This window comes from Drosophila ananassae, chromosome XL, assembly GCF_017639315.1.
Source record: "Drosophila ananassae strain 14024-0371.13 chromosome XL, ASM1763931v2, whole genome shotgun sequence".
In the NCBI taxonomy this organism is placed as follows: domain Eukaryota; kingdom Metazoa; phylum Arthropoda; class Insecta; order Diptera; family Drosophilidae; genus Drosophila; species Drosophila ananassae.
This window is the reverse complement of record NC_057931.1, coordinates 11953670-11967809: the sequence shown is the minus strand read 5'-3', so window position 1 is coordinate 11967809 and position 14140 is coordinate 11953670. Positions and strand designations below refer to the sequence as shown.

At 39.4% G+C, this 14140-nt stretch overlaps 1 protein-coding gene across 1 annotated transcript; it reads right to left on the bottom strand.

The window, feature by feature from the left end:
• Positions 1–250: 250 nt before the first annotated feature.
• Positions 251–1206, bottom strand: LOC6503055. The gene has a single exon (XM_001963303.4). It carries the CDS (start codon positions 1123–1125, stop codon positions 361–363), a length of 765 nt encoding a protein of 254 aa, XP_001963339.1. The 5' UTR covers positions 1126–1206; the 3' UTR covers positions 251–360.
• Positions 1207–14140: the final 12934 nt, after the last annotated feature.

Genomic DNA, 14140 nt, shown 5'->3' with positions numbered 1-14140 from the left:
GCAAAACGGAATCAATATTGCCCAGCCAGGCTCGAATGGCCATAAACCCCAAAAACCGAGACTGAAATCGAAACTGAAACCGAAACCGAAACCGAAACGAGTGGCACAGAATTTGTGCCAAAAGGTGCCAAAGTGCGCCACGCCCATCGAGATTGATTTCCGCCTATTAACCGAAGCCGCCAAGGACGCAAGGACACTCGAAACTTGCCTGATTACTTTTTGCATAAATTTTCAAATATTACCACAAAAACAGTTGATCAGCCAGATCCTGGATGTCTTTAATATTTAAAAATTATAACAATTTCTTAAAAATTACAATTTAAGACTCTTCAGTACCATATGCAGCGAAACTTCTGTGGATTAGGGAGTAGCCTCCCCCTCGATGATGACCTCCACGATGGCGGACGCCTTGTCTCCCCTACCCGTGCCCCTACAACACCTGTCCATCTTCTCCTCGTTGATGGTAACGAATGTGGGATCCAGGCCGTTGATGAACTGCTCGATGGGCATGCGGCAGGCAAAGTTACGGATCCGGCGGCGATTCCTTCGCTCGATGCACTCCAGCTCGCTGTTGAGAACGGTCAGGGTGGCGGTCACCGGCCGCCGGGTGGCGGGGCAGAGGAGCCAAAACAGGTAGACGGTGCCCCATTCGCGGCTGGGGTCCGGATGCCGGGCACCGATAGCGTACTGCTCGGACCGGATGGTGCGATCCTCGTGGGTGAGCAGAGCCTTCCAGGTGGTGCGGCAGACCATCACCAAAACGGGCAGGTGGCCGGCCAGGGGCTGGTGGCACGGCGGCAGATCCAGTTGCTCGGGAGCCAGTTCCCCGGGACCCAGCTTGATGTCCGGCTGGCGCCAGTTAAGCACCGCCAGGCAATAGTCCCGGTCGAGGACCAGCTGGCGGTAGGCCAGCATCAGCATCGTTTTCTGGCCAATGGCCACTTCGCGGAGGCGCAACTGGAAGGGCAGGGCGCGTGCCCGGGGGTCCAGATGGTCGCTGATCATGTGCCGCAACAGGTGGGTGTGGGCCACTATTGTCCGGCAATTGCCGACCGGGCAGACAGCCGGCTGGCCATTCGCCCGGCCCTCTCTTATCCGCTTCCCGGACACGCCGCTGAGCTCCATTTTTCAGTAAGAGTCCTGTGTTGATGTCTTTCCTTGCACTGGTAATTTGATTTTGAAAGGCAAACGCTACGGGGACTCGATCAAGATTGGCTCGAATTTCCTAAAAAAATATTTAAATTAATATTACAAATTACAAAAAGGCTTTTTTTTTAACTGCCGTCATTAGCATTTCGTTTCATTTCGCTCTGGGGGGCGAACGTGCGTGCAACATTTCTACCGACCAACTGGCAACAACGACAGCTTTCTCCTGCCATTGACATCCGCATCCGCATTCGCATCGCCATTGTCATCGCCATTTGCAACTGCATTCCAGCTGTCCGGCCGTGCGTGTCCGGCGGAGGGCGACTAAAAAAAATAGAAGAGCACGGGCCAACCTGACGTGCCCATGACGCGACACTTGGAAAAGCGTCTTTTACAGAATTTCATAAAATTTATTAAAAAATATTACAAGTCTAGGTTTTGATGCAAATTGAAAGGAAATGTACCAAAAAAATGTTTAAGATATTTTGCTTTAGAACCGTACTAAAATTGGCAAAGTTCTAGGCATTGGAAGTGGCTATATTTGAGAATCCCCGATTTTACAAGGGATGCACCCACAAAATTTTGAAAAATTTAAATAAAACATTGTGTTGAAAGGTTTTGATGCAGATTGGTGGCGAATCGGCCCAAATATCTGTTCAGGTATTCCGCTGAAGAATTGCATAAAAATTGCCAAAGATATAGACATTGGGAGGAGCCATATACAGGTATTGTGATTTTTGCAAGGGGATCCCCCACAAATATTTGTAAAATTTGTTTTAAATATTTTGTGACAAGATTTTTATGCAGATTGATGGGGAATCGGCCCAAAAATATTTTATTTATTTTCCTCAAGAAACGGATGTGAATTGCCAAAGTTATAGACATCGGGAAGGGCCAATACTACAATTCCGGTTTTGGCAAGGGTTTTGGCATAAGGAAAATTTTGGAAAAATATTGAAAAAATAGTTTTTGTTTGCATTTCGATGCAGATTCGTGGCGAATTGGCCCACAAGTCTATTAATGTATTGCTATCAAGAATCGGGTGTGAATTGAATCAAAATATCCAAAGATATGGATATTTTGAAATTGACAGCCATGTACCCCCCTACAAAAAATATAGAATAGATGTATCTCAAAGCTACTTAGAGCTATTTTTTCACGGTTTCTTAAAATTGTTTACTGTGTAAGCACTGCTTTTAAGAAGGTTGACGACTGCCGAGCGGAGACTGCAGCTATGCTCTCTCCCTTTCTAGTCTAGAGGTCCTGCCCCACCCCTTCCCCTTGCTCTGTTGATGGCGTATTAATGACCGGAATGTGGAATGTAACAGAAAATTTCTTTTCACATTCGCCGCCCACACTCCGCTGCTTTCTCAGCTTTCTTTTTTTCATATATAAGTATGTTTTTTTTTTATTCAGAAACTTGCAATGCAGAAAAAAACAGAAAGGAGGGGTCTTGAGGGCGACTGACAGGATTGCAGAGGTCCTGGGTCGTGCTGCCGGAATGCATAATTGAAATACGAATCGAGTGAATGCCCCGACAAGCAGATAAGAAAATGACAACGGAGCCCTGCAAGAAAATATAATTCCAAAGATATAATAGCGACCCTCCCACAAGTCCCCTCTGGGTAGACCTTTGACCTTAAAGGTTTACTTCAAATTGAAATTGAAAGAAGAAACTTTCCTTAAATTACTTGTATGTTTTTCAATTCAGATAGTCATTCAATCACTCAGCTCATCGCATTTTTCCTGCAACTTTGACTGCGCATATTACTCATACGCCCCGTGATCCGGGCTCTGATATGAAGCCGCAACAGCTGCCAGCGGTGCGTGTGCCAGTGCGTGTGTGTGCGAGTGTGTGTTTGATTACTGATGTATATGTTTATATAATTCCCACTTACCGACGCTGCTACACAAGTTTATTGTTGTACCCGTTCAGAGCCTCCCGAGCATCCCCTTTTCCCGAACGCGCCCCTGGCAGGCCACCTTGTTCCTGTTCCTTGTTCCATGTTTCTTGGCCATGTTTGGCTTTTATTTGCCTTGTATGTTTCTAAGTCTGCCATAAGTGCAGTGAGAGAAATTTCTAAAAATATAGGAAATGAGGGAAGTCGTAAAGGAAGTTTTTCTAATTTTTTTTTTAATTATTTTCAATGCATATGATTGGCTAAAAAAGTGTATTTTAAAGACTAAAATCTAATCAATAAATAAATAAATAAAATTTATATTTCTTTTTAAGCTTTACTTATAAAATAAGGAACTTAATCTCTAAGGAATTTTTAAGATTTATATATACATATTATATATATTAAATTATAAGACACTCGTTATATTTTTTTTAAACGTGTTTGTATTTGAATGGGTAACATTGTTTGGATTGGTGGCTTGGAGGTTCTTCCTTGGGCGGTTGGGTGTTCTGTGGTGGCAGGTGGTGGTCTGGAGTGGTGGTGTCTTGAAAACGGGTAGCAAACAAAACCCGAAACGCTGGCAAAATGAAAATTATGCTCTCTTTGGCATTAAGTTTATGAATAACGAGCATATGTAAGTCGGACTCGCAGTCTCCAAAACTGCAAGAGTGTGTGGGGGATGTGTGTGTGTGTTGTGGGTGTTAAGCATACAAGTGTGTGTGTGTAAAGCTTATAGGAATTTATTTTGTGCCATAACTACAGCAACAGTGAGTGTAGCACTCACACTGACACTCCCCCAGGTCGTTTGCTGTCTGCCGATCAAAAGGTGTTAAATTCTGATGTTGCTAAGCGCACAAAGAACCACAAAGACATGCACCACCAAATGGGGAAAGTGGTTGTATGGGGTGTGTGTGTGTGTGTGTCTGGGTTGAAAGGACCTACTGCTATTTGCATATATTCGTTTAAAAATCTTTATTAATAGTCAATTGTTTGTTGGTCCCGTGCTGTTAACCTCCCAACTGCTTCACTCAAAAATTCACTTAAACTTGAGAGCTTGGATTAGATTTAATTCCATTTTGGGGGATCCCCAAATATCCCCTTTTTTTTGTTTATTTCTTTTATCAATTACCTTTGGAATGAATACCTTCTTACAGCCAAAAGCTTCAGACACTTGCCTTACTTCTCGCCGTTAATGCGAGTCCTTTTCGCTGACAACATTTGGCTTAGATTAACAACTATTTGCCCTGCGGAAAACCATTCGTTCTCTCCTTAATTTTTCCATTTTCCCAAAGCAAGTGCTTCTCCCCCAGATTTCCTTTGCCTTTGCCTTTAATTTGGAAGCTGCAGCTGTCGTCTTGCAATTGTTTGACTCAATATTTCAGCTGCTTGGCAGCTTTATTTTAAATAAATAAAGTCAGCTTTTGCTATATGTGTGTGTTTAGGGTGTGGGTCTATGGGTGTATGGGGTGTGTGCCTCAAGTTACAAATAAAACGCAACCAAAATGAGCTTAAGAGCTTATGGAACGCTAAACAAACAGCGCACACACAAAGCCGCGACGTCAGCAGAGACGCCGACAGAAGACACACACACACGCTTCAGTGGCTTACAGCTGACTGACTTAAAGGGGGGGCTGAGGCAGATCCTTAGTCTTTAGTCCTTTGGATCTCTGCACCAAAAGAAAAAGTCTCAAGGAAGGTTTAATTTTTTTTTTTCATTTTTTAAATATTTTTGAAAGTGTTTTATTAGAAAAATGAATTAAAGAAATAATTTAGAAAGTATGTTAAAATAAAATCAAGCTTTGAAATTAATAAATAGTTGCATTATTACATTTTCAAAAGCCAGAAAAATTTTATTATATTTTATTAAATTATTTTATCAAAAATAGTTATCCCAATCGAACAGACGTTCTGAAGACTTACCATTCTTAAATTCTCAAAAAAAAAAAGACTAGAAAAGGATATGGGGAAGGATAATATTATTTATTGAAATCTTTTAATAAAAACCCCTATGGACTACCATTTAGTGTCCTAAATATTTATCCTCTGTGTGATGATGCTCTGGCTCGGCTAGCTGGAAAGCGAATCGCTTTTGCCTTTTATGACTAAGTCAAATATGAAAGTAAGTTGCCAACAGCTCGCTGACTGAATGCCACACCCCCTCCCTCCTTTACCGCCCCTTATCCATTGGAATTCTTTCTGGTGTTTTTTTTTTTTTGTAGCCCAGCTTCCCAGAGGGCAAGAAACAGGACAATTTGATTTATTGCCACTTAAAAGGCAACATTCAGTTTTCTTTCTACTCTCTCGTCGAGCTTTTTTTTCTGCGTTTTTGTTTGGGGATGGGGGATGGGGTATGGGTATGGGAGGGGTGGCGGGGGAAATAAATAACACGTTTACACATCCAAATGAAGCAGCCGCAGGGGTGTGGGTGAAAGGGGGGGCTTTAAGTTGGCCTGTGGCCTGGGTTGGAGGTTTCTTCCAAAGTTGTTGAGAGTCGGAATGGCGACGAGATTGTTAATAAGAATGCATATATTATGCCAACACCGACACGTCACATGTGTGTGTATGCCTCCCCTCCCCCAACCCTCTTTCCCCCTTTTTTGGGAGTGGGGTTGGGCGCCCCTGGCAGTCAGCTATGCGCATAATTAATCGCTCACCCTTCTGAAGCTGACGTTGCCACTCATTTTTTTCAATTTTTTCTTTTTTGCCTTCCTCAAATGAGGCGTGAAAGGAGGCAGGGGGTGGCATACAGGGGGTGGCAAGTGGGGGCCAAGTGCAATCAAAAGTCTTGAGTGCCAATCGATTGTTTAAACTATTTGCCAATCGATTAGACACCGATTTCATAAATAACAAAAAAGGAGAAAGTTTCTTGGGTATATCAGAATTTTTCATTTTAGATACATATGCATAAATATTACTATAAATAAAATAATTATTAATAATAATTAATGAGATTAATATACAAACTAAAATAAAACTTTTAATTATGAGCACTGTTAAAATATTAGATCTGGCATGATTTATCTATAAAAGCTTAAGCAGGTGTTAGCATTGAGATCTGTCCATTGCCATTAAGACAAATATGGGTCGATGGGTAAAGTACTATAAATAACATCTACTAAAAAATAATATAAAATTTAATTTATTAAATAAAATATACCTTATTGAAGCTTTAAAATGTCCTATTCATAATATTTACAACACAAACCATGGCAAGCAAGTTTAAGCTTAAGTATATGATTCCATCCTATGATATGATTTAGTTCTTGAGACTTTTTCAGAAAAATATATAGAGCTTAAAAGATCAAAAGAATTACCTCAAGTTATCTCTCCATTATAGTTTATTTAACTTTATCTAATTTATATAAAAAATATCTCAATTAGTTTCCATAAACAAACCTCCCTTCCACTTTCGATTATTTATTTATTTTTGCCTCCGTTTAAAATTTAATCAAAGCAAACAGTTGAAAAGAACAATCTCGCAACTCAACCACCAAGCAAGCCAATGTGGAAATTGATATTTTTTTAATTTGCCATAAATTATTTTTATATGTTTCGGTCGGAAAAACTAGAACAAGCTGAAACCGAAAACCAGGAACATAATTTTCGGGCGCTTTAAAAACGCATTAAACTGCAATGGCCAACGAGGAGGAGGTGGAATAAACATAAACATAAACATAAATATAAACATGGATATAAACACGAATACACCGAAACGCTCACACACACACGGACAAACAAACAAACAAACAAACAAACGCAACACAATTATTTTGACATGGCAACATGGACCGGAAACAGGAGTCACAGGACAGCCTCTCAGTCTCCAACCTCAACCTCTCGTTGCCGGCCATTATCCTGGCCGGGAAATGCTCATCGGGCATGCTTGATTTCATTTAGAGTTCACACTGAAAAAGCCAAAAACCCACGCTGGCCAGCTACATTCTGTTAACGTGGCCTAAATTGGTTCAAATTTATGACCACCGACCAATTTTTAAATAGCCAAGCGCGCACCTGAGTCACACCTGCGCATAATGCGGTCAACGAGGCAATTGTTTTGGCGCATTCCTAGGGTAGCGGTTGGGGCTTGAGGGTGTCTTAGGCTGTCTTTTTATTATGAAAGTTAAAATATATAGGAAACTATGTTAAAATTAAAATTATAAATATAAGAGTCTAATTTTAAATGGTTTTTTGTCTGGGAAGTATCAAAAGAAATTTGAATTTTTGCCATTATTCTTCAATATAATATTCTATATTAGTAGATAAGGTGGAAAGTCTTCACATAAAATAGATAGTCTTAGTAAAATAAATGCTTAAATAAATTAATTAATAAATAAATAATATTATTATAATTATTCAATGGTCTATGGTTCCAATTATTTAATTTATTTCTATTTTATATCTATATTATATCCCTTTAAATCCTTTTATTTTATTACCTAATTAATACTCGTACTAATAAGTATCAAAAATTCCATACACTTTTCTCGAAAAACACCGAAAAATATTTCATTTAGAGCCGTGAAAATTCTTTTCGAAATGGCGCTTGAAAATTTTTAATTAAAAAACATAAACTTCATTGTGCTGTGTGTGGGTTGGAGTGTGTGTTGGAGATTTGTTGCTGTGCGTGTTGATTTACCTATGCCCCGCCCACATAAATACACATATACGCCCATCTCTCTCTCGTTTGATTTTTATTTTATTTGCCATAGAATTTTAATTGAATTAGCCATTTAACGTTTTTGGCTAATTTGCATGTTGTGTGTGTATGCTCGGCAGAAAAAAATGGGGAAAAGGCAGAAAAACATTTGATGATGCTGCAGAAATTTATGGAGCTTAGTTGAGTTTTAGGTTGTAATTGTCTATTTGGCGGTTAAGTAAATGTTTTCAATTAAATGCCAGCGAGTGCCACTATTTTTCCCTCCCTCTGTTGGGGTTTTTTCGCATTTTTTATTGACGAATCGAATTAAGCCGCGAAACGTATGAGAAGCGAGCGTTTTTATCGCGTAATTACCAACTATACCGGAGGCACATCTCATTAAAATGCAGACAAATCAAATTTTCATTTTCCAGCGCCACGTTTTGTATATTTTTTTTTTTTTGTTAAATTTATCTCCATTGCATTTTTCTGGGGGGCACGGAACTGAAAAAGGAAAAAGTTACATTTAACGAAATTATAATTTGTGCATGAAGTTGGTTTTAATTACACATTTCCTATCGGCGTTACTGTCGGGGGGGGGGGGCTCGGAAAATTGATTCCTTTTGATTGGCCCAGGGACCCGGGGGTATACTCAGCCCCTCTATCAAAAAAATATGTAAAAAATATCCTGGAAAAAACCCTGTAAAACTGAAAACAAACGCAAGAAACAACATAGCCCTGAAACAAAGCAATTTGAAACGAACCGAATAACATTTATTTCCGCCCTGACAAAAAAGGGGGGGTTGCATCCATACAAAAAAAATACAAAAAGTGGGATTGGTATACTCTAATTATTTACTTGTTTTCAAATGAGATTTTACTTTTTTTAAAGCTAAAAATTTAATTAATTCTTGAGTCCTTTTATTGTTGCGATTCAATAGCCGCTTTTTTTTAAACAATTTTAAATGAAAATGTAGCCAGTTTTTTATGAAAGGAATACAAATAACACATATACCTTGTATTGAAGGGTATGCCAAGTAAAAAAATATAAACAGGAACTACAAGTTCTTACTTCCTATTTGTTTTTACACCAATTGGCTAGCTTATTATTAAATGAAATAAAAGGATAAGGAAAGTAATACTTTGTAAGACAATTATTATTTCGATCTGCTCACATTTCACACAAAAGACCATTCCAAAGTCTGGAGGCAATTAATCTAGGCAACAGCTGGTTGTTCTGTAATTACTTTTGTAGACCCACCTCCTGCGGCTCCACCTGTTCTAACAGCCAGTGTGGCTGCTGTGGTGGGTGGGAGATCCCCGTTCGGGCCATCAACACTTTGTTTTTGCTTCAGTGAGCTGAAAAATTATGCATACGCCCCGCAGTCCAAAGGCCCAAGGATGAAGGATGGAGGATAGCGGATGGAAGGCTGAAGGATGAAGGCAGAAGGACCATTGTGCCTAATGACGATCCGTTGATTTGTTATGTTCATTATTCGGCAATGAACCCGGAGACTAAAAACCAGAGAGACTCCGGAGAGTCAAAAAAAAAGGAGACTGAGACCGTCATAATTCACAATTTAGTGGCAAGTGGCAAGCAGCAAGTGGCAAGCGGCAAGTGGCAGGAGATGGTAGTGGGGGAGGAGATGAAAAATCCTTCGGGGAGTTAAAGACTGGGAAAAACAGTAAGCTGATGAACTCTGGAAAACTAATTAAAACACGTGGAAAACAAACACACACTCACGCCCACTCGCACATCGACCCGGGAGGGGGGGCGGGATGTGTGTGTATGTCCGAGAATTGCACATGAATAAATGAAGAGAACTGCCCCGAACCGGACAAGCCGTCCGAACCGTATAAACTGGCCCAAAACCAGCGACAATGACCTCAAGCCACCGTGGGTGGCAGAGGTGGCTGTCATTTTCCAGGTAAACTATTTCCAAAGTGCGGTTTTCGTATGGAAAGGCTGCTATTCGGTTGAGAATTCAACGCCGTGGCGCTGTTGGAAAAGCGGTGGAAAACCAATTAAGAACACACCGAGCATAAAATATTTATTATTTTCAAGAAATAATTGCAGGCGATTTAAGAAAAAGGGTAATAAAAATTAATAGTATGGGAGCTTTTAATTAAACTATATATTTTAAAGGCCTTAAGTCTATAAAGTGTTCAACAAACATGTTTGTTTTTTTGTTTAAAAAAAGTATGATATTGAAAAGAAATAAATAGTTTGGATTAATATTTCTCAGTAGACTAGTAGTATTTCCTAGAATGAATTTAAAAATTACCTTAAATCCATGACAATCTCCGTTGTGAAAATTTCAAACAGAGTCGAGTAATTAATATACCTCTTTGTCGTTGCAAGTTTTCTTTTGCCGCCCCATCTGTCATGGTGGCTTCCTTGGGCTTTCAATAGAGTTTCAATTTACTTGCCTCACCTGACAGATTGATGGACTCTCCGGCTGGCGATGACATGGAACTGATGTGAGATGACCGGCTGGGAAGAACTACGACTGGGATGTGGGAACTGGACTTGCAACAAGGACACCAGACAAATGACGGGTGCTTTGTTCACAGTTCGGTTCGGTTTGGTTCGGTTCGGTTCGAGGCATACCGGAAATGCAAAGTGCAAAGCGGAAGTTGCTCATGTCACGCCGCAATGAAGCGAAATGTTCGAGGCAAAAATGAACAACAAAACGCAGTTTCCGTTCGGAATCGTCAGCTTCCGTTTCTGCCTCACTCTCTCACTCTTTCTCTCTCTGTCTGTGTCGGTTTATGTGTCAATTAAATCTAAGGTCGCGGAACAGAAAAAAGTACATATACCGCCCACTTGAAAATAGAGATCTGAAAGCGCCAAAAACTCAAATAAAATTAAAAGTATGGCACCCACATACTCACAAAACCCGACCAATTCCACAAAAGCCCGCCCAAAAACCCAACCGATTCGAGAAATGCCACCAACTTTCTCTGGTCTCAACATATGTCCTGGCCCCAGGCTCCAATGGGTTTTTTGGTTTTACGAAAGGACCAAATCATAGTCATCTTTAAATACTCTTTCGAGGGGTTTTTAGGGTATTCCAGAGGTATTCCTGGATTTTATTTGATTATTTCCATCTCGCCATGGGGAATTCTGTGCTGAATTTTGATTTTAAGGCTTTCTAGCTTTACTTTCTTTCCCAGTCTTTCTTTGCACCTTTCTTCCCGCTTTTTTTTTTTGACAGCACTTTGTGAGGAACTACTTTGCGAGAAAGGTTTTTTGCTTCTCCGGGCTAAGAGCATACGCGAGCCATGATTTTTTTTGCGGGTGTCGGTCACTCTTTTTGGCGCCCGGCTACCTCTAGTAGCCCCCTAGCAGCCCCTAGTCACCCTATAGGTATTGCCATACAGTGCCACCCCCCACCCCCTTTTTTGACCACAGCGACCAGTGCGACCGCGAAACGCGGTGCATTAAAACGGAAGCGAAAACTAAAAGCAGTTATATTTCTGTGCACTTACACGCGAGTAGTACAGTCCTTGTTTTTTTTTTTTTAGTTGCACTCTATTTTGGAGTTTTTCTTCGGTTATTGGTGGGTGGGGTTGTTGTGGCAAGGATCGTCCCTATTGCGAGGCGGCAAAGGAAAGGAAAAGCGTTTAGTTTTGGTTTTTGGCCAGGACAATTTTGTTTGGTTTGCCTTGACTTGATGTTCGAGTGAGGTGTGTGTGTACAGTTTTTATTATTTTTTTTGTTTTATTTACTAATTGTTATGTGTGTGTTGAATTTTTGTTTGTTTGGCAATTTGTGCAACTAAAAAGCATTCACTTTTGAACTTTATCAGCGGCAGAGGTGGCAAAAGTCGGAAACTCGAGAAATATCCTCCGATAATATACTATTGGGGAGTGTATGTGTGAGGGAGTGTGGTTCTATGCGGTTTCCCTCAGAAATTTGTTTGTTTTTATGCTTTTAGCTTGTTGTCTTTCCCCTTTGCAGTGTCTTTTTATCCTTCTTGTTTCAATTAAGTTGTTCAAGGGTTTTTTTTCCTCATTTTTGTCTTTTTTTTTAGATCCCATTCTGACAATTTTAAATTACATTTTAACAAGTTTTTTTGGTTGGTTGTTAAGGGGAAATTTTTTAATTAAACTTTGATGCCAATTCGATTGGTCTTGTCTTTCTGTCTGTCTCTGTCTCTGTCTTGTTATCGCATCACTCTTTCTCACACCGGAAGCCATTAATTTGGCCGTTCGACGGCCATTTTGGTTTTTAGGCCGCCATATTGAACGGTGACAGCGCCATCTAGTGAGCAATTAATGTGATTTACGATCGCACTTCATTATTTTTTGTTTAATGAAGCCCTGCCATCTCGTTGCGTGTTTCGAAATTTAAAGAATTTCCCTGCCACGCCCCCTCCATCCTCTACCTCTACCCATGCAGTTAACGCCCCTCACACACACACACACATTCGGGTTGGCTACAAATTCTGGTGTGTAAACATGCGATTAATAATGAAGGAAATAAAAATAAAGTATGCACAAAATGACATTTAACGAGAAAAGATTTTTTAAATATATAGAAGTTAATAGTACCCTGGAAATTGCTGAAAAAAATGTATATTTGTAAAGTTAATATAGGTGTTTAAAAAAGAATAGATTATTAAATAAATTTTTAGCTTCGGACTTTCAAATGGACTTTTCTAAGAAAACTTGTATAAAATATATATATTGATTATTTTATTATATGTTTATTTCAAATTACTAAATCAAAACCTTAAAATTTAAATATTTTTTATTAAACTTAAATATCTTTTATTACTCATTTCCTTTTAAGAACCTTTTTGAAACTTAGAATAGTAGAATATAATCTAAATATTTTTGTAAATTGCAAGCCCCTTTAAATGTTTTACAAATTTTTTATTTAAATAATTAATTCCTTAAAAAACATATACCCATGAAAAAAAACGCAAAAAAAACAAAACCAAGCGCAAAACAAAAAAATAAATAAATAAAATAAAAAAGAGGACTTCAGGCCAGGAGAAGGCTATGAAAAATCCTTTCGTGACAGGATCATGGCCAAGCGGAGGGAGGTGTGAGGGGGGGAATTAAATATGCGTCTCATGTAGACGCTTTTCCAGTATTTTTTGCGTTTTTTTTTTTGCTGCTGCCTTCCCCCTTGTATTTATTTATTTTATGTGCGCGGCTGTGCGTGCATTGCCGGACCCGAAAGGGGGGGTTGCGTTGAGATATTTGAAGAAATTAAAAAAAAAGACTGGGTAGGGGAGGAGCGGGCAGGAGAAAGGGTGAAAAAAATGAATTAAATGCGTATTGCATACATTTCTGGGTCATTTAGGTAGATCCCCGGAGGAAACATTGGCTCCGTTTCAGTCCGGGCGGAAAAGGATTCGATTCAAAATGGCCACGGGGACTAAAGGATATGGATATGGCAGTGGTGCTGGTACTGGTGCTGGCGGGGGGTGGTGGTGCAGGAAAGTGGGCTCATAAATCAGAGAAGGACTTGCAGAAGGACTTTAGAAGCATTTCAAGATGAAAATTTAAATAAAATACAAGTTAGAAGCTTGCTTTTGTTTAAGAATCAAAACAATGTTAAGTAAACTACTAAAATTAATTAAAATTTTAGCCACAAATACTTACTGTTTAGCTTCAGATTTAATTAAAAATAATAGCATTAAAAATTTGAATGAAAAGACCTTGCGGTTTCCAAGGCAAAAATTATGGAAACACTTGAAAGCACTCCACTCTTGGCCAATTGAGGTTTCAAGAAAAATTTCCAGAATTACCAGCCACACAACTATTTTAAATAAACACATAAGAAATATATATATACATATTTATGTTTGTATATTTTTAACAGAATCAACAAAAAACTGGTTAAGAACAAAATCAACAACAAATTAAAGAATGAAAATGAAAATAAAAATAAAAATACAAATAAAAATGAAATGCCAAGAAAAAGCCGGAAAGAAAGAAAGAAAGAAAGGAAACTTGTCGTGGGTTAATGAAGAAGGGGGTTATGGGGTTCATGGGTTAAGGCGGGGGAGGAGTGGTGCACCTGCACCACCTGCGTGTGTGGGTGTGGGTGTGGCGCAAGGATGGCTGGGGCACTCAGGTGTGAAATTTTATTGAGTCGAAATACGAAATATATGCAAATTGCGAAATAATTTAATGACGCGTTTAATTGGGTTTTTAGCAAGCGAATGTTCAAGAAAAAGAAATCTACCAAAGGAAAAAAATAAAACCTCTTGAAGGAGGAGTACCAGGACTCTCTCGCTCCTGCCCTCCTTGTAAGAAGGATTGTTTGGGGCTGATTGGAAAAGTTTTTTTTGTGCTTCTTGTGCCGTTCTGCCATCGAATCAATTGAAATTGAGCGCTAATAAGAGTTTGATGTGCGGTAACTGGGACGCAGCGGGGGCTGCAGTCGTTTTAAGGATAACTGGGCGTGGCTCCAATAACTGAGATTTTCTCAGTTAAA